Source organism: Equus asinus, chromosome 4 (assembly GCF_041296235.1).
Source record: "Equus asinus isolate D_3611 breed Donkey chromosome 4, EquAss-T2T_v2, whole genome shotgun sequence".
In the NCBI taxonomy this organism is placed as follows: Eukaryota; Metazoa; Chordata; class Mammalia; order Perissodactyla; family Equidae; genus Equus; species Equus asinus.
This window is the reverse complement of record NC_091793.1, coordinates 110,671,810-110,693,140: the sequence shown is the minus strand read 5'-3', so window position 1 is coordinate 110,693,140 and position 21,331 is coordinate 110,671,810. Positions and strand designations below refer to the sequence as shown.

Here is a 21,331-nt window from a genome sequence, read left to right as displayed (position 1 = left end):
AGACAAATTACTTAGTGAAGATTTACTACCCCAATAAATAGCTTAAAGCACATTCTGAGCCTAGACCTTGGGTACTATGCATGGTAAGTGAAAGATATACTTCAATTCCAAGTAACTATAATCAAAACCAAATCCCTCAAATGATTATCTCGGACACGTAAGAATAAAAAGAAACAATTTGTGACTTTGCTAAGTCTTCATTCTGTTGCAGACTGTAATAAGCATACACAATTACTTAATCCACAAGCACAAAGAGAATTCATGAGCTGTGTTTTTTGTCATCTCTCAGAAGGATAATTATGCTTTGCTTTGATCTTGACTAGCTCATGACTTTATTCACTGATTCTTGTTCCCCACTTTGGTTTCCCACTTTGAATGGAGGACTTGTGTAATACAAACATAGTTGCAAATAATGAGTGTTACAATAAAGTAGCCACTCTATTAAACTTTGGAGTCAAATCTCTGTTCAAATTCCAGCTCTTCCATTTATTACCTTTAGGATTGAGGCAGCTGCTTAACTTTCTAGTTGAATATATTATGTGTTACAATGTTGTAAAATGCTCAAACTGCCCGGCACAAAATAAAAAATTAATAACTAATATTATTCTTTAGCCTTTTTACAGTTTAATACATTATTTAGTATATTTTATATAATATAAAAATTTTTTAATACATTCATCTTGTTTGCTAATGAATATTAGTCGGCCCTTAAGATTTGTTATAATACTTCAGGTGCTTAATTAAAACTAGTAGAATAGACCAATAAATAACTATTCACCCAGAAGTAAATTTTTCAAGGAAAGTAGAAGAGTATCGAATCTTTTACTTAAAGGAAATTTGTCCTTTCTTTCCTCCCATATAACCACCCACAAACAAGAAGAATGGCAACAACAGTAAAGCTAAAAACTGAATGAGTTGGAAAATTTACATATTTAACTATAAGCTTGTTTATATATCATATATGCCAAGTTTTAGATTTATACCTTACAATTAAAATGAGGCATTTTGCTGCAGCTTTTCACCTTTCTTTAATGATCATTTTAGTAAGCTTTGGAATATTCCTCTGAAAAAAATACCTCATTCATCTCATAATTCTATAAAGTAATGGTTTGTTAATGACCACAGGTATTCAACACTATCCACTTGAGAGACATAAAAACATGCAAGGGATGATTAGGCTCTCTTCCCACATCAAATCTTCTCATGTATTTTGATATGAAATACACTAGGTTAGCAAGCCTTTTACAGTCAGGGGAACATTTCGAATCAAAACACCTAATAAGCAAATAATTAAATGATGACATTAAATTTTGCTGTCAGAAAACTAATATTGCAATTCAATCAGAAATGAGTTCTTACCTTTTTGTTGATCTCCAGAACCCCTATGAGTGAAAAAGGTAAAACACGGAACACTGCAAGGTACAGCAAAACAGGCTGTCGAATGCCTGCCTAAAAGGAAAGACTAAAATTACAGGCAGCTCTCAAGAGGATTTGAAATACACTGTTTTCATGAGTTGGAAACATCCATCTGTCCTAGCATGCAGTTATGTAGATGTTTTCACGAACTGAAAACATCCATCTATCTACGTTGCAAAGTTACTTAAACAGGAAGACATACATGTTCAAAATATGTCCACTAAACCTTCAGCCCTTCAGACACAGACAGGCACATACACATAAAAATCTACAAAAGTAAACATTTCTTAGCAACAAAATGTATTTTACATATTATACAATGAAAACATATTTTATATACTTTATAACAAAATATATTTATATATTGTGTAATATTATTATAAATATATATTCATTTATACATTATTATTATTAATACAAATATAATATAGACGAATATATATTGTATTTTAATATAATATTGTATTAATAATTTATATTATAAATTGGAATTTTAACAAAGAGCCTAATCAAAAGACACATAATTATCATGGTCATATCATTTGAAAGTAGTGTTACACTGATATAAGTATATGAAATGAGAAAAAAATATCAACAATAAAAGCTTGAGTGATTTCTCTGCTTGAAGAGGATAGCTCCTTACTTTGGAGAACAAGGTCCAGTCAATTCCTTTCCACTATGGAATGTAAAATAATCTGTTGTACTTCCCCAGAGTGACTTGAAGGGAATTTCTTAAATTTGTGGTAAACAACTCTTACTGCATGCTTCAGAAAACAAAGATCATTAGTTCTTTCATAACAAATTTGCAGACAAATTCCTATGGAAATAAATACTTCATTTTATTGAATGTTTAAAGATGTTTACCTGCCGGGCCAACGCTGAGCCTTTGTTCTGAGCCGACTTGACTGCAATGACTTCTTGAGGAGTGTCCCAGCTCACGTATCTTTTAAAAGAATAAAGAGAAGTTTATTCCTTTGGGTCAGTTTCCTTATACTTAAAATCAAAATACTGGTGTTCCCCATTACCCATGACCATACAATCCAATCCAAGACCATACAATCCAAGACCCCCAGTGTACGCCTGAAACTGCAGATAGTACTGAATCCTATATACACTATGTTTTTTCCCATACATACATACCTAAGAGAAAGTTTAATTTATAAATTAGGCACAGTAAGAGATTAATAATAATATAAAATAGGACAGTTATAACAATATACTATAATAAAAGTTACTGTAGATTTTAGCAACCTCAGCATAAAATTTTTTTTCTTTCCTTACTAAGTCAAGAACTTTTACCTTTTCACCTAAAGGAAACACTTTATGGCTTCTCTTTGGCATATCTGAATTGCCAGCATCACTACTCTTGTGCTTTGGGGCCATTATTAAATAAAATAAGGATTACTTGAACACAAGCACTAAGATACCTTGACAGTCAATCTGATAACAGAGACAGCTACTAAGTGACTAATGGGTGATAGCATACACTGCGTGGATATGCTGGACAAAGGGATGATTCATATCCTGGGCAGGACAGAGGGAGAGGGCAGGCGATTTCAACACGCTACTCAGAACTGCATACAATTTAAAACATATGAATTGTTTATTTCTGGAATTTTCCATTTAATATTTTAGACTGAATAGTAAATAGACTGAAGGTAAACTGAAACCATGGAAAGCAAAACTGCAGATAAGCTTGGACTACTGAATAACAGATATTTTATAAGCCAACAGTTTTTCAGTTACGCAAATTATAAAAGCAAAGTAACTGATTTTAGAAACAAATAAGAAGCTAAAATAATTCCCTCCAGATCCTTATATGAATATATTCCTATAAAAAATATATAATTTTAATCCTTCTGGAGTTTCAATGAATAATAATTGTTTGATCTAACAGTATTTAAAACTTAGAAAAGTTATTCCTGCTTTAAAATGGAAGTTATAAAAAGCATTAAAAATGTTACTTTCCCATTTTGCATGCACGTATTCACTCCAAAAATTTACATTTAACTTATAAAACTCATAGTTAAACTAACAGTTCTTGAGTGTACTAGGCAGATAATTTAACTGAAACAGACTAGCATTCAGGAAAATTCCTATAAAATAGTATTTGTAGAAAGGAAAACACAGGAAATTTTTTTTAAGTCTATCTGCCAACTATTATAGGTTACTTACTTATGAGAGATACAAAGAAAATCATAAAGGGATTCTATATGAGGATCTTGAAATGTAGTCACGAGGGGAAAAAAAGACATTAGGTTTATAAATCAAGATCCAGGTATACAACGGAAAACAAAACAAAACAAAAAAGCTGGAGGTCACATGGCTCAAGTTTTTATAATAAAATCTTGAATAATAAAGTCACAGTTCATACCTGAATTTGCAATACGAAGCAAGATAAACCTTCCCAAGCACTTTTCCTGTAGTTGCTGATATACGAAGCAGCCAATTATGAGCAGTCAATGCTATGAGAGAGGATTTATAATCTGATGGATTGGGCAGCATGTCCCCCTAGAAAAATTAGGTGTACAACTAAAACTGCTGGCTATGAACAATCTGCAGTAATCAATGTCCAAAGAAAACAGCTAAACACTTAAAGAAATAGTCATATACGTAAACCAAACAAGGAATATTAAATGCGCAAATAGAGAATTAAGGAAAGATAAAACTGTGGGAAATTATTTTCATCATTAACTTCTTAGTGAGTTTATTCATGTAAAGCACTTAAACAGTACCTGAAATAATTTATTACTTATTAATTATTGTTTATCATTAAGTATCCAATAAATGCTAGCCAAACATCATAATAACAATAGTAGTAGGAGTATTACTATCTATGATAACAATGATAACAATAACAGTTGGGGTTTTTTTCCTTTTTGGTGAGGAAGATTGGCTCTGAGCTAACATCTATTGCTAATTCTCCTCTTTCTAATTAAGCTAACATCTGTGCCAATCTTCCTCTATTTTGTATGTGGGATGCCACCACAGCATGGCTTGATGAGTGGCTGTAGGTCCACACATGGGATCTGAACCTGCGAACCCTGGGCTGCCAAAGTGAAGCATGTGAACTTAACCACTACACCACTGGGCCAGCCCACAATAACAGTTCTTAAAACCATGTAGAATAGCATAGCAATTAAGAGTGATTTGCTACAATAAATGTTTCTTTATTCTAAGATTTGCTGTCTTTTTGATAGAAGTAAAAAAGGCAAAAGAGCAAATTATGCCATTATTCACTGTGGCTCTACTCTAAACCCAAATGAAAAGCTGGAAACTAGAATCAAAGCTGCCAAAGAAGAGAAGACAGACCTAGTTTTAAAGATGACCTATATCATTAAAGAATTACTCCCTCAAAAGGCAGACAATAGCTGCTTGGGCATCCTTGCCACTGAGCAGCTACCATAAGGTGGAAGTCTGAGGCAGGAAGAGAAAGAGAAGCAAAGGGTTCTATACTGATTTGTGGAATAAAAGGAAGTCCTAAGAGGAAAGTCAAGAATAGGAAAGTTGACATTAATCTAGTATTTCCTTAAGCTGTTAGTGAACAGAAGAGTTATTTTATATATGCTCCTAATGATTTGTCTGTCCTTTCGAATATTAGGGAGAGAAACAAGGTTTTCTTGTTTTTTGATTTTTGGTTTTGTATTTTTGGTTTTGTTTGTGCATGTGTGTTTTTAAGCTTATTAACTACTGAACATCTTACACTAAATTCACAGGCAATGATATAAATTTTTCATTCAATGGTGTCTTACAAGTATCATCTCATGGAGATTTTAAAGTTTTTTAAAATGTACTATTTATACCTTGCCTATGAAAAAAATAGGAATTTGAAGTAGCATACATAATAGGTTTGAGCTATTTTCCTAAACCAAAAGTTGTATTTCACACATTGTCTCAGAAAAAAGGGGTGCTAATTTAAACGTAGTTTCACATCAATATGTTAACAATATGCTACTTAGTTTTTCTTAATGGAAAATCTTGCTTCACTTCAAATGTGAACAAAATGTTTAAAGAGAAATGAAAATAGGAATTAGGTTACTAGAAACTTCGTTTTTGCAGGACTGCTCTAAATTTTTGGTATTTTGTACTGGTGTCTTCAAAACTTTTCTCAATTAAGAAATCTGTCATCTTCCTCTTTTCTACCAATGAAAATACACTAAAAAGCTTTAGATATTGGGGACACAACAGTTATTTTTAGCTTTCAATAGAGTTTGGAAAGAAAACATAGATTTAAACCTTTCTGAATTTTATTACTTTTATTTTACTTTTATTCTTTTATTTTATTTTTATCTTATGATTTTCCTAACAAGATTTGTGGAGGAAACTCGAAAGAATCCACTTTCAGAATCATGTAACATAACTGTTGCCCTAAATGAATATTATATTGTTTCAGTATATTAAGTAGAATGATCTCTTAAATGCTAAGAATAACTATAAACTAGCTTATATTACTTATAGAACTTTTAATCAGTTCATAACGTTTTCTAGTTTTCTGGATTTACAAGTGGTATCAGATTTTTAATACATATTTGTAATATTAATATACAAGTTTTTTTTTTTTTTTTTTTTAAAGATTTTATTTTTTCCTTTTTCTCCCCAAAGCCCCCCCGGTACATAGTTGTATATTCTTCGTTGTGGGTCCTTCTAGTTGTGGCATGTGGGATGCTGCCTCAGCGTGGTTTGATGAGCAGTGCCATGTCCGCGCCCAGGATTCGAACCAAGGAAACACTGGGCCGCCTGCAGCGGAGCACGCGAACTTAACCACTCGGCCACGGGGCCAGCCCCATTAATATACAAGTTTTTAAGACAGAAATTGTTTCATGAGGAAAAATGATAATCAAAAGATATACTTTCTTTTTGATTCCTTTCAAGATTCAAGAATCACCATGATATATGAGTTTTATTCCTTTATGTAATATATTAACAATAATCAGTTTTTCTAGGCTAAAAATGCTTTAGAAACATCCTCAAAAACAAATCTTACCACTGGGCATTCCCATAATAAAGCGTCCTCTATTTTTTCCGATTTCGAACATTTTGGCATTTCATAAAGTTTTCTTGGCTCTGAAGCAACACTAGAAAAAAAAAAGATTATTCTTCTTGATAACTGAGATAGCATTTGCTCAAGTTTAATTTTTTTCTATTCAGAGATTTAGAATATCAATACAATTTGCTACTTTGCTTTCTTTTTCTTAACTGTTAACATTTTCTTGTAATCACAAAATTCGTTATAGACACGCATAGAAAAAAATCTGAAAAATATAATAAATTAAAATAGGTTATAATACTGTAAAACTATCACAAATAACCATTATTAGCATTTTGGTTCATTTCCCTCTAGTTTTTATTCATATTCCGCTATCTACCTGCAGATTATTTTCCAAAACTGGATCATATTGAATTCTTTCTTTACCCTTGACCACTTATTAGGAATATTTCTGTTGAATTCCATGGTGTTCATAAACTGTTATCCCAACATTTTAAAATGAAAATTAGTTAAAAAGAGTCCCATTATTTTAGAATGAAAATTAGCAGATAAAAAAAGAAACACTCTTTAACATTTTTTTACTCCCAAACTGCCTTTCGGAAAGGTTGAATAAGTTTATATAAGTTTATACTTCTGCCAATATCGAACACTACGTTTTTGATGTGAAAAAGTGTCTCTTACCTTTAATTTATACTTCTCTGATTACTACTGAGACGTGATCATAGACGTTTTGATTTTGTTAACTGGTGAACTTTAAAATTAAACTACTATTTCAAATAAATTTTCAGGGTGACAATTTTATTCACCTTTGACATTCTCTCCCTGATTCAATGGCTTAAACCAAACAGAAATCACAAGAACAAAAGTAACCACATATATGATTCTAACCTATGGGTAAAACACTCCTGAATGGCATACTAAATAACACCAATTCTACTTACCATCAGACCACCAATCAATGCCACTTACTCTGATTTAAAATGTTTTTTAAATTAAAGCACATACCGCTACATTGGGAAAGTTATTAAATGGGCATTAATTAATACCAAAGAATTACTGCTAATTTTGCTAGGTGTGATAATGATATTATGATCATTTAAGAAATGTCCAGATTTCCTCCTCTAACATGATAGCACGAGGAGCTCTTATGCCATACTCCCCAGGAAAACTGGTGAATTTTCACCTCTCCAGGTGGAAAAGATAAACAGACAACTATTTATAGGCTCTGAAAATGGTCCTGGGGGCATACAGCAAACAAAGAAACATTTATTCAAGAAAATCTACTAGAGCTCAATAAGAATAGCAAGTCTGTGGTGCTTGAACTAGAATGTGCTACCTCCCCACCACTCAGCTCAACAAGATGAAAACTCCACTCCAGACTGGTACAGCCAAGAACACAGGACTTCCTCCACCCCCAGCTTCCAGAGGGCTACCTCCCCAGGAGGGGCAGGATGACAGCATTTCTCATCCAGCTCTCCAGCTCCCAGCTGCTTGTTCTTGGGACTGAGTTCAGGGTGAGTGCAGTCAAGTGGTGGGGTTTCCTTCTTCCACCCACTCCCTACTCACAGGATAGAGGCTCTACCCTCAGGCATGGCCATGCCTAAGAATACAGGAGCCCTGACTGTCCCTATCTCATCTCATAAAGCAGTGGTTCCACACTGAGAGAGGCAAGAAGATCTGAGGCTAATGCTTGCCCCAGCTCCAAGTGCTCAGCTTTTAGAGTAGGGTAGTCACTCAGAGAGAAACGTACCATTGACCCTCCCCCCATCCCTCAGCTCTAGAGTCTTGGCTCAAAGCTTATGCCTGGGGGGAGAAGCAGGCTGTAAAGCAGATACCCCTAGTCTCTTCCTAGAGGAACTGACTTCATTTGCAACAGAGTGTGGAAAAGTTCTAGCCTAAGTGCACTCTCAAAACCAGTGGAGGTTGTGGTGAAAGGCAAATGGGAAGAGATTGGTAGAGTCACTGGCCATACAGGCTACACCGTATGCTGGCTAATATGCCAGAGAGAACCGGAAAAAGACTGCTGGGAGCCCTCCTGGGGTCAGAATAAATCTCAAACACTACCTAAAAAAGTATCCTCTCTAACTTCTGGTTTCTGTCCAACATGTAGAGTTTGGAAGTCATCACTCCTGTTCTCACAACAAGAAAAAAGCTGAACAAACTGAAAACCAACAATTCTTATTAGATCCATCAGAGGATTGAGGTCACAGGGCAAACCGCTGCCCCAAAAACTGGAAAGAGAGGTGGATACCAAGAACCACAGCTTACCAGGAGCAAAAGCCCAGGAGTAAGCCGCTGGAGTCAGTACTAGGGAGACAAAAAAAAGGACACTACAGGAAATTTAGCATCTGACACCTACAGCTAGAGCAAACAACAAACACAGCCTAATTCCTAGCCAGCTAAACATAAAACTTCACTTTAAAGACCTAATTACTGCAATTCCTTTTACGTGATACATCACACAGAACTTTCAACAAAAAAATTATAAGGCATGCTAAACTGCAAAATACAAAGTTTAAAGAGACAAAACAAGCATCAGAACCAAACTCAGATATGTTGGAGACTTTGGAATTATCAGATTGGGAACTTAAAATAACTATGATTAATATGCTAAGGGCTCTAATGGAAAAAATGGACAACATCAACATGGGTTATTAAACAGGGAGATAAAAAACCCAAGAAAAAATCAAAAGGCAATGCTAGAAATCAAAAACACAATAATACAAATAAAGAATGTCTTTGATGGGCTCATCAATAGACTGGAAACAGCCAAGGAAAGAATAAGTGAGCTTGAAGATACATCAACAGAAACGTCCCAAATAGAAAGAAAAAAGAATGAAAAAAGCAGAACAGAATATCCAAGAACTGTGGTACAATTAGAAAAAGTGTAATGTACACATAATGGGAATACCAGAGAGCACAAAACAGAAGAAATATGGGAAATAATAACGGCTGATAATTTTCAAAAATTAAAGACAAATACCAAACCATTAATCCAGGAAGCTTACAAAACACCAAGCAGGATAAATACCAAAAAATATATACCTAGGCGTATCATTTTCCAACTGTAGAAAATCAAAAACAAAGAGAACATCTTGAAAGAAGTCAAACGAAAAAAAGCACCTTACCTACAGAGGAACAGGATAAGAATTATATTAGACTTCTCTTCAGAAAGCATGCAAGCAAGTAGAGTGGAGTGAAATATTTAAAGTGATGAAAGAAAAAAAAAACCCACCATTCTAGAAGTCTGTATCCCAGGAAGTTATCCTTTAAAAGTCAAGGTGAAATAAGATTTTCTCAGACAAACAAACATAGAGGGAATGTATTGCCAGTGAACCTGTCTTACAAAAAATGTTCAAAGAAGTTCTTTACAGAGAAGAAAAACGATAGAGGTCAGAAACTCAGAACTACGTGAAGAAAGGAAGAGTGTTAGAGAAGGAATAAATGAAGGTAAAACAAAATCCTTTATTTTTCTTATTCTTAATTGATTTAACAGATAAAAACTTGTTCATAATAATAATGGCAATAAGGTATTCAGTGATTATAGCTTATGGATAAGGAAAATGAATGACAGCAATATTATAAAAGGCAGGAGGGAAGAATTAGAAATACTCTGTTATAAGGCATCTGCACTACCAGTGAAGAGGTATCGTGTTACTTGAAAGTAGACTTAGATTAGTTGTAAATGTATCTTGCAAGTTCTAAGGCAACCACTAAAAAAATTTTAAAAGAAATATAATTGATATGCTAAAGTGGAGAGAAAATGGAATCATATAAAATGCTCAATTAAAACTAGAGAAGGTAGAAAAAGATAAAAGACAAAAAAGAAACAAAACACAAAGGCAATAAATAGAAAATAGTTACAAATATGGTAGGCAATAAACCAATTATATCAATAACCATTTTAAGGTGAAAGGTCTACATACACCTATTAAAAGACAGAGACTGTCAGAGGGGATAAAAAAACAAGACCCAAATATATATTGTCTACAAGAAACCCACTTTAAATATAAAGACACAGATAAAAGTAAAGAGATGAAGAAAGATATACCATGTAAACACTAATCAAAAGAAAGCTGGAGTAGCTACATAAATTTCAGACAAAGCACTTTGACAAGGAAAATTATCAGAGATAAAGAGTGACATTACATAATGATAAAGGGGTCACTTCTCCAAGAAGACATAAAAGTCCTTAATGTGTAAGCATCCAACAACAGTGTCAAAACATGAGACAAAAACTGACAGGACACAAGGAGAAATAGACGAATCCACTATTACAGCTGGAGACCCCAGCACAACCTCTATCAATGACTGACAGATCAAGCAAGCAGTAAGGAAGTAAGGATATACTTGAGCTGCACTGTACCATTAATCAACTGCATCTAATGGACATCTATGGAATCCTTGACGCAACAACAGCAGAATACACATTCTTCTCAAGCTCACATGAAACACTACCAAGATAGACCACAATATGGGCCATATAGCACACCTCAGCAAATTCAGAAGACTAGAAATAATACAAAGTATGGTCTCAGACTACAACGGAATTAAATTAGAAATCAATAACAGAAAGATAGCTGGAAAATCCCAAAATATTTGGAGATTAAACTACACACTTCTAATTAACACACAGGTCAAAGAAGCCTCAAGAAAAAATTTTAAAGTATTTTGAGGGAAATTAAAATGAATATACAACATACATATCAACATTTGTGTAGGGGGCTGGACCCTGTGGCCGAGTAATTTCGAGCACTCCACTTTGGCAGCCCAGAGTTTCACCGGTTTGGACCCTGGGCAAGGAAACGGCACTACTCATCAAGCCATGCTGAGGCGGCGTCCCACACGCCACAACTGGAAGGACCCACAACTAAAAATACACAACTATGTACCGGGGGCTTTGGGGAGAAAATGGAAAAATAAAATCTTTAAAAAAACAAAACTTGTGGGATGCAGCAAAACAACGCTTAGAGGGAAACCTATAGCATTAAATGTATACACTGTATTAGGAAAGGAGAGGTGTTTCCGAGTTGGTGAACACGTGGAGATTCAGCGGTAGTGGAGCTCGCAGAGAGCATGGAAACTCTGCGCCCCTTCCCATATACCTTGCCCTATGCATCTCTTCCATCTGTTTCTGAATTACATCATCTTATAATAAACTGGGACTCTACTAAGAAGCCAGTCACAAAAGACCACATCTTATATGATTCAATTTATAAGAAATATCCAGAATAGGTCAATCTATAGAGACAGAAGGTAGCTGCTTAGGGCTGAGGGTGATGAAGGTATTAGGGTGATAGCTAAAGGGTACAGGGTTTCTTTTTGAGGTGATGAAAATGTTCTAAAAATTAATTATAGTGATGGTTATCTATATGAACCACCAACGGTTCATTATGAATTTCAATGAACTAAAAGTCATTGAATTGTAAACTTTAAATGGGACGGTTATATGGTATGTGAATTGTATCTTAAGAAAGCTGTTTAACGCCACTGGCCCAGTGGTGCAGCGGTTAACTGCGCACCTTCCACTTCGGCGGCCCAGGGTTCTCTGGTTCGGATCCTGGGTGCAGACATGGCACCACTTAGCAAAAGCCATGCTGTGGCAGGTGTCCCACATATAAAGTATAGGAAGACGGGCATGAATGTCAGCTCAGGGCCAGTCTTCCTCAGCAAAAAGAGGACTGGCAGTAGTTAGCTCAGGGCTAATGTTCCTCAAAAAAAAAAAGCGCTGTTTAAAAAAAAGAAAAATGCCCATATTTTTTAGAGAAGCAAACTTAAGTATGGCATGATATTTAGAATATGCTTTAAAATACTTAGGTAAGAGGTAAAAAAAGGGGGGTAATGGGATAGATAAAGCAAATGTGGCAAAATTTTGATCATTTTTGAATCTAGGTAATGAGTATATGGGGGTTCACTATACTATTGTCTACTTAAGCGAGTTTGAAAATGTTCTCTTAAACAAAAAAAGGCAAATAGTTCCAAAACAAAAGACAGAAATTCTACTCTAAACCAGCATCTAATTATTGGATACCTAGCTCTCTTGCCTCTGGTACCTTTTAGATACTACAGTTTTCTGAGTAAACTATCACTTTGCCGGCACTATAAAGTAATTTTGCTTTAAACTAGTATTTACAAAGATGAAACTTTTAGATTTAACAAGATTTTTAAATTACTCGCATTTTACCACCTACTATTATTTTGGACCCATTTTTCCAGTCTCTTATTTCACTAAGCACTAATGTAGGCATGTGGTTCCATAAAAATTAGAGTTGAGATCAACAGTGAGGTGAATTACAGCAAAAATTTTCACCAGAAGATACCTGCTGACACAGCACCGATAATTGTCAAAATATATTCTTCCTCTCTCATAGGCTATAGGTGACTTGGAATGAGTAGTCCAAACGTTCTTAAATTTAGTACTTTCCTGAAAGACACAAGGAATTTCAGTTTAGGAAATAACGCATACGCCTCTACTGTGCAACAATTATAGGTGGATAGTTAAATTTACAGTTTTCAAAGTCATTTCACGCACGTTATTTTAAAAAATTATGTTCAATTCTTCCTTACTCTGCCCTCATGTTTTGGTGTAAGTGAGGTGACCGATTTTTAGAAAGATTATTTGCAGGAAGACATAAGAAGCTTAAAACTAAAAGCATCTGACAGTCCTATTAATAGCTATTTACTAATCCCCCAGATTCAGAGCATAGAACCCCCTGCCCAACACGTGATTTTTTAAAGAGGGTTTTCTCGCGTAGAAACTGCACCCCAGCAGGAGGCTTGACCGCCAGGCGCCCCGCTGCCCTTGGTCCCGGTCCCGGCCGGCGGGCGATCACCTGGCACACCAGCGCCCGCAGGATGCCCAGGTTCGTCCTCTGCACCACGCCTGCGTCGCGCGAGAAGAAGCCCAGCGCCCGGTGACTCAGCCGGCGGCACACGTTGGGCTTCCGGGTTGGGCCCATGGAGGCGCGGGCCAGGCGCCGGGTTGGCTGGGCCGAAGAGGGGCGCGCCCCTCACTCCCGCGCGGAGCGGCGGCCGTTACCTCGGAAACCTGGAGGCCCCCAATTCGCTGCGGGGACCAGAAAAAGCTGACACGGGGAGCCGGGCAAGGGGCGCACGGCAGCGCGGCGAGAGAAGGCAGAGCCGGCGCTGCCTCAGCACGAATAGGAAAGGAAAAGATACCAGTCCCGGGCGCCCCCTCAACCGCTCTCAGTCTCTGCACCCGACTGCGGACAGTGCGACGCCCCCGGAACGCGCGGCCTGCTGGAGCACTGCTACTGCCGGGAAATGTAGTTCCCAGTGCCCTCTGAGGGAGCTTGGCTTGTTCCCAGAACTACAATTCCCATCAGGCGGCGGGGAGCGAGCACTTGCCCCGGCCCCGCCTCCAACCCGCCGCGGCCCCGCCCCGCCCCGCCCCACCCCGCCTCCTCTGGCCGCGCGGAGGTTGCGTTGTCGGGCTGGTGCGCCTTTCCGGGTCTGCACGAGGTGCCCGGGGAGAACCGTGGGGGCGCTGTGCTGCGGTCTCCTGGTCTGCGTTCTCTGTGCGCGCCCTGCACTCAGGGATCCCTATTTTGTCGCCCCACTACCCCCTCGCTCCCCCGGGCGCCGAGAGGGGCGCTGTGTCGAGTGCGGCCCCCTCAAAGCATCGTCCTGTGCTAAAGGTACGCCCCGCGACTTTCCCTTCAGTAGCACCTTGGACATTGTGGGTAAGGTTGACAGTTAAGCATTTGGGATCTCTAAACACTGTGCTTTTGTACTATGAGTTAGTGGTGGAAGATGCTGGCACTCCCGCCAAACTAGGGTTGAATTACTCTTTCCCAGAGGACTGCCCTTCTTTGGCCTGCGAAGACTGGTTTTGCAACAATTGCTGCATTTTCCTTCCTCTCACCTCCTTTGTTTGTCTCCTTATTGGGAATAAAATATGAAATGTTTACATTCTTACTGGACTGCCTAAGATATTCCACATTGGTTCCTTTAAGTAAGAGATAACTTTGTTAACTAACCCTGCCTGTAGGGTCAAAGTTCCATCACACCACATTTTCAGTAATCAACCGCCAGATGTGTCCCATTGCTTTGCTTCTAAGTCCCTTGAGGGTGGTGTCTTTGCATCTCCCACGTGGGCTTTGCGTGCCACCTCTTGTTCAATATGTGCTCAAAGGAGTGATTGTATCTGACTGACAAAGCAAAACGTACAATACTGGGTGAATGCATTGGGTCACAATTGAAGTGTTTAGTAAAAATATGCCATATCTTTTTTTAACCCTGCTGAATTTCCTTCAGGGCCTGGGCTTTTGCTGATTTTTCATGACTTATTTACAGCATACTGTGGAGTGCTTTGTATATTTTTAGAGAGTGCTATAATAGTTAATTTGGTAATTCATGAATGCAGCTGTCACTGAGAAAACTGGGACCCAGAAAAGATAACTGGATTTTCTTTGGCTGAAATGAAATTCAAATCATTGCTGAATTGAATTCATCATCTCTCTTTTCTCCTTCCCCTTCACACCCACTTGTTTGTCTTCCTGTGGCCTTTATCTCACCACCAAGTCACCCAAGGAGCACTCATCCTGAATGCCCTCCTTTCCCTCGCCCACAACCAAGTCCTTTTGATTCTCTTGTCCATCTCCTCTTCATATCCCCTGCATAATTAGGGCCTCACCATGTATTTTATCACATTCTAATATTAAGTAGCCTCCTTTCTGCCTTACTTAAATACTTTAAGTTCCAGCCCTCCACACTGCTGCCAGAGTGATTTTTCTAAAGCACTAATCCATCATTTCCCTATTCAAATCTTCCAGTGGCTCCCAGTCATCCAGAGCAGAAGTTCTCAAACCCGAGTACATACTCAGAATTCTCTATTGTTAACTTAAAATAGTTTCAGTATGTTAAATACATGCAAATATAAAATTATATATAAACTCCTTATGTTGTATCTTTTATACAGCTATAGCTCCCAAACAGTTATAAGTTAAATTAAGCAAAACTATAAAAGAAATAAGTTCAAATAAATACTGATTCATTGTTACCAATGAGACTGTTTTTACTGGACCTAACACATTCTGAAAGCAAATGTTCACTGTCCTCCATGGCGTAACTTCCTTACAGAAAGGCCTGTCCATATCATCCTTGTGTTGAGAGATTGCCCAATGTCCTCACCTCTTTTCTTAGACCACAGCGAAACCATCATTTCACCAACAACATCACTTACATAAAGGAATCCCCATTTCTCATTAACCTGTGCCAATCAAAATGGTACCACTTGTTTGCCAGTGCACTCCCAAACACAAACATGCAAACTGAAGTCTTGTGACAGTAATCGATTAAAGGTGGTCATCGAGATCATCCAGAATATCCTTTTGTTAAAATTTTTTCCTATAGATTTTTATCGAATTGAAAATAAAAAGTTTCTCTGAGAGAAATCTCATAACCTTGAGGCTACATGTACGAATCCGTAGGGGTCTGTGGAGGTGCCTTATAGGACAAAATCTGAATTCCTAAGTGTAGTATACAGGCCATCTATTATCTGCATCTTGTCCACATTTTCAGCTTCATCTCTTTGTCCAACCTTCACATTTGCTCTTATGCTTCTGACATGTTGCTCACTTGCTCAAGCCAATGTGCCTTTACCTTTCAGATTTTTTTGTTGTTTGGAGCTCCTTCCTCTCCTCTTATCCATTTATCTCAAGACATTCCAGGTATCACAGCTCCACTCAGACACTTCTCCTAACCATTCCACTTTAGTTATAGCCTTGCCTCTTCAACTTGTTACTCTGCATATTGCTTGTGGCACTGTATTAGAATTGTCATTTGTCTGTCTTCCCAACATATTGTTTTTAGAGTAGTCCATTCATTCATTCAATATACATATGCATGAACCACATTTTTAGGCAGTGTACTAAGGATGCATATGTATGTTGAATGAATGGGCTACTCTAAAAACAATGTTTGTATAAAATCTATTATTAGCAACTAAGTACTTTTAACATAGATTCAGATTTATTCTCCCTTTATTCTTTAAGTCAGCAGGAAACTACAACATTAATAAGAAGAAATAACTTTTCAAAAACTTAAATCCTCAACAGTTCTACGTATAAAGTAGATATTTTCCATTTGTTGAAGGTAAAATGGCATGAACAGATATTCCTAGTTTAGGATTTGGAAGTGACTTCTCTTAATTTGGGACATAGAACAAACACTGATTCTTTGTTTTTTTCAGTCTGTGTCTCTGTGATGTTTACAGTATAATTAACCATCTTTGCCATGATATTTTAAAGACAAGGAAGAGGAGATATAAATTCAGAAGTTAACAAAATGCTTTTTGTTCACATAGTTTGTTTAAAGAAGCGTAGTATAACTGGATAAATATATAAAGCACTCAGGTTATTAAATTTGAACATTTGTTCAGAGACAAAGAAATTTGAACCAAGGCCACAAGAGGTCATTCATTCAACGTGTAATTATTTTCATGTACAATGTGCTGGCAACTCCTTTGGCATAGGGTATAACAGTGAACAGAACAGACAAGGTCTCTACATGTAGGGGGAGATAGACAATAAATACATAGATTTAAAAAATAGCATTTTAGGTAGTAATAAGTGCTGTGAAGAAGATAAAACAGGGTGATGTGCTTGGTAGAGAGTGGTTGGGTGCCCTGCGTGAGCCAGAGTGGTCACGGAAGTCCTCTCTAAAGAGTGGACTTGAGCTGAGTCCTGACTGATGAAGATGAGTCAATGCAAAGAACTAGGGTTAAGGTAGTCAGGGCAGAAGGATGCTTGAGTGCAGGGTTCCCAAGGCAATAACAACCTTGGCTTACTCTAAAACTGTTAAAAGGCTAGTGTGGCTTTTTAGTGTGCATGAAGGAGATGACCTTGGAGAGGTAGGCTGGAACCAAGTTCTGTCAAGTGTAAGGAATTTTGGATTTTATTCTATTACGATGGGAAGCCATAGGAGGCTTTGAAGAAGGAGAGTGACATGATCTAATTTGTGTTATAAATAAGATCTTTATGGCTGTAGTTGGAGAATGTAGTATAGAAGTGCAAGAATGGAAGCAAGAAGACAGGTGGCCGTTCCATTACCTGGTTGGTCCGGATAAGAGATGATAGTATTTGAAGTGGAGTGGTAGCAGGAGAGATGGAAAGAAGTGAACAGATTCAGGATATTTTTTGGAAGTAGAGTTGACAGGACTTCTAATGTAGTGGATATTAACGATGAAGAAAAGATTCAAGCAAAATCATGATAAAGCAGAATCAAAAATAAACATCCCCAAACTCCCCAGAACAAATGGAAAACAGGAAACTATTACTTATGTGCTGTCAATGAAACGATGCCTAGATTTTATTAAATGTACACATTAGTATTGTAGACATTAATGCTAAAGAATATTAGGATCTGTTCTGTGGCTGGGGCATGTGGGAAGAGGGAAATAAAATCATGTCCCAGAAGTAGGCAGGGATGAGAGCATGTGGGACCATGGTAACATAATGGAAAAACCACTAGTGATGTGACATTCTCTTTAAGAGACAGTCCAGGGGGCCTGGCCCAGTGGCACAGCAGTTAAGTTCTCATGTTCCACGCTTCTCAGCGGCCCAGGGTTCGCTGGTTCAGATCCCGGGTGTGGACATGGCACTGCTTGGCAAAAGCCATGCTGTGGTAGGCGTCCCATGTATAAAGTTGAGGAAGATGGGCATAGATTTTAGCTCAGGGCCAGTCTTCCTCAGCAAAAAGAGGAGGATTGGCAGTAGTTAGCTCAGGGCTAATCTTCCTCAAAAATATATATATATATATATTGAGACAGTTGGGTGCAGCGTCAGGAACGAGAGTGAAATAGACGGGTTAGCAGATAATTGTGGTAGTCCAGGTGAGAGTCACTTTTGGAAATTTATTTTGAAATTATTGAGGCTTTTGACCACAAGTTTGGTTCTTATGTTTCCCTTTCTCTGTAGATTTTAATGATATTTGTCTGAACGTGTAGTGCATTCATGCATATACAAAATCCAGAAAGATTTAGATTTAAAGGATTGATAGTAAAGTTTGCAAACTATTCCTCTTATTTTAAAAATATTTTATGTATTCAAAGAATATGTATAGATAACATAGCATAATGTATACATAATAATTATAAAATGAATACCCATATATCTATCATCAACTTTTAAAAAAACAGAACATTACCTAAAACTTTGACATCTCCTATGTGTCCCTCCTAATTCTCAGATCCCTCTTTCCTCTTTATACAAATAAAATATTCTTAAGTTTTGAGTGTTTTTGAACACCATACAAATTGAATCCTACCATATATGTGTACTTTTCCACAACTTGCCTATTTTTTCTTCAAAGTACACTTGGCAAAGTACCTGTAGATCATTTCATTTATTTTTGCTACTACATTATATTTCATTGTATGAGAATTTACTACAGTTTATTTGTCCATTTCCTACGGGCTGGACTTTTGTTTCTTCCAGGTTTTTTATTCCTAGAAAAGTGCTGCTATTGACATTCTTAAAACCTGGCTCCTAGTACACATGTTAAACAGTGTATTCGTTTTCTATTACTGTGTAACAAATTACCACAAACTTAGCAGCTTAAACCAACACCCACTTATTATCCCTAATTTTTTTCCTACATGAATAACCGCTTGTCCCAGAACCATTTATTGGAGGGTCCCTCGTTTCCCCAGTGCTAACTCTCTTGTATATCAAGTTTACATTCACAGTCAGCTCTGCTTCTAGGCTCTGTTTTCTGTTCCATTGTTCTATTTTTCTATCCCTGGGCTGATACCTGACCACTTTTATAGTAAGGTTTGAGAGCTGGTACGGCAAGTCCTCTGCCTTATTGCTTTTCTTCAGAAGTATTTTATTTCTTTTTTGAGGTTTGCAAATTATCCTATCTGTGAGGATAATATATCTCTCCATTTATTGAGATCTTTAGTGTCTTTTAACAAAATTTTATCATTTTTTCTTTAAGGGATTTGCGTATTTTGCAACTTCCTTAGTACATTGTAGTTTGGGTCAGTGTTGTAAATGATATATTTTTAAATTAGATTTTCTAACTATATTTTTGCTAGTATATAAAAATGCAGTTGTATTTTTGTATAATGATCTTTTATTTAGCAACCTTGCCAAAGTTTATCTTTAATAATAATATTTTTCATTTGTAGGGTTTGGGGGATTTTTCTATTTATATGATCATGTCCTCAGGAAACTGACAGTTTGTTATTTCCTTCTCAACTCTTTTACTTTTTATTTCTCTTTCTTTTCTTACTTTGCTGGTTAGGACCTCCAGTAGAGTGTTGCATAGAACCAGTGATAGTGGACATCTTTGTCTTGTTCATGTTTGTAAATGGAATACTTCTAATATTTCACTATTAAAGATGACATTGTAGGTTTTTGTTAGCTACCCGTTATCAGGTTAATGAAATTCTCTTCCATTTCATATTTGCTAAAAGTCTTGTGTATTTGATTTTTAATCATGAATGGGTGTTGAATTCAGCTACTTTCTCTGTATCTGCTGAGATGATCATATAATTTTTTTCCTTTACACTAATAATGTGGTGAATTACATAAATATATTTTCTAATGTTAAACCAAACTTGAGTTTCTTTAGATAAGTTTTTGTGATGTGTTTGTTTTTCAAACACTGGAGGATTTGGGCAGCTGCTCACTTCGGTTCTCAGCTTTCTAGACTTTTGCTAGCTTTTGGTCTCCAAGGATTTCTCTTTCTTTCTTGCTAGCTCAGTGATGTATTTAACAAGATATATTATTTTAATGTATGTATCTAGCCTTTTGGGAGTATAGCAGAAAGGTTTTTGAGGTGTCAGACTGACCAGATTACCAGAACTAGAATTCCACGTTCTCATATTTTTAGCGTAAAAGCTTCCGTTAATGTAAGATATAATTACTTACCACCATTTTTGTCTTTTCTTCTTGTCTCTATGCACAGCCATTCCTCTCCATGCTGAAAACAAGGAAGCAGCATTGTGTAGTAAAAACAGCAGCACACTAGGAGTCAAAAGGCACAAGTTGTAGTACCAGCACCACCACTTAGTGAGATGTTGACCAAGACACTTATTCTCTCTGAGTTTCATTTAATCATCTGCTAAGTGGAAACACTCAAGGTTGAAGTGAGACTCACATAAGTTTATAAATGTGAACATGTTATCATAGGGGAAAGGATAAGAAGCAATGATGTCGAGTACGTTCTCTGTTAGGAAAATAGAAACAGGGAGTCTAATTAGGGAGGGGAGAGGGTTGATTAGGTAGCACAGGGGATTTTTTTAGGGTGGTGAAACTATTTCATATGATATTAGTATGGTGGGTACATGACACCATGCATTTGTTAAAACCCGTAGAGGTTTACAGCCCAAAGAGTAAACCTTAATGTATGCAAAATTTTAGAAACAGTTTAGGGGGAGTGGGGATTCCAGGACGGAATGCAGATTGTGACAAAGGAATCTAACTGTATTACAAATGTATGCAATAACTTCACTGAAAGGGGCCATGGAAAATTTGCTGACTGAAATAACTGAAAATGAGACTATAAGACTGAAGGTAGGGGCCGGCTCCGTGGCCGAGTGGTTAAGTTCGCGCCCTCCGCTGCGGCAGCCCAGGGTTCGGATCCTGGGCGCGGACATAGCACCACTCATCAGGCCACGTTGAGGCGGTGTCCCACATCCCACAACTAGAAGGACGTGCAACTAAGATATACAACTGTGTACAGGGGGGGTTTGGCGAGATAAAGCAGAAAAAAAAAAAGATTGGCAACAGTTTTTAGCCCAGGTGCCAATCTTTGGGAAAAAAAAAAAGACTGAAGGTAATACAAACTGTGCATAAGCACTGTACTCTGGTTGATAAAGTTTCTCCTGGAAGTATGGGTTAACAATTATGAAACCACTATGTATGTGTACTGGAATTGAACAATTAGTAACTGGATGGT

At 37.2% G+C, this 21,331-nt stretch overlaps 2 protein-coding genes across 10 annotated transcripts in view; one reads left to right on the top strand and one right to left on the bottom strand.

Annotated features, from left to right (window-relative positions):
- DCAF17 (DDB1 and CUL4 associated factor 17) overlaps positions 1 to 13,737 on the bottom strand; it is a 33,640-nt gene extending 19,903 nt beyond the window's left edge. For 2 of the 5 annotated variants that reach the window (XM_070508089.1, XM_070508090.1), the window contains exons 1-6: positions 13,168 to 13,503; positions 12,724 to 12,827; positions 6,401 to 6,491; positions 3,791 to 3,927; positions 2,281 to 2,359; positions 1,360 to 1,449 (exon numbers count right to left, since the gene is read on the bottom strand). In XM_070508089.1, coding sequence (XP_070364190.1) covers positions 1,360 to 1,449; positions 2,281 to 2,359; positions 3,791 to 3,927; positions 6,401 to 6,491; positions 12,724 to 12,827; positions 13,168 to 13,362 — 696 coding nt within the window. In that variant the 5' untranslated portion in view covers positions 13,363 to 13,503. Of the gene's footprint in view, positions 1 to 1,359; positions 1,450 to 2,280; positions 2,360 to 3,790; positions 3,928 to 6,400; positions 6,492 to 12,723; positions 12,828 to 13,167 lie in introns of all 5 variants that reach the window. The other 3 variants (XM_014846597.3, XM_014846598.3, XM_014846596.3) reach the window with 3 other exon arrangements.
- METTL8 (methyltransferase 8, tRNA N3-cytidine) overlaps positions 13,728 to 21,331 on the top strand; it is an 82,290-nt gene continuing 74,686 nt past the window's right edge. For 3 of the 5 annotated variants that reach the window (XM_070508091.1, XM_014846601.3, XM_070508092.1), the window contains exon 1: positions 13,728 to 14,061. The gene's annotated coding sequence lies outside the window, so the exon portion shown is untranslated. The remainder of the gene's footprint in view (positions 14,062 to 21,331) is intronic. The other 2 variants (XM_070508093.1, XM_070508095.1) reach the window with 1 other exon arrangement.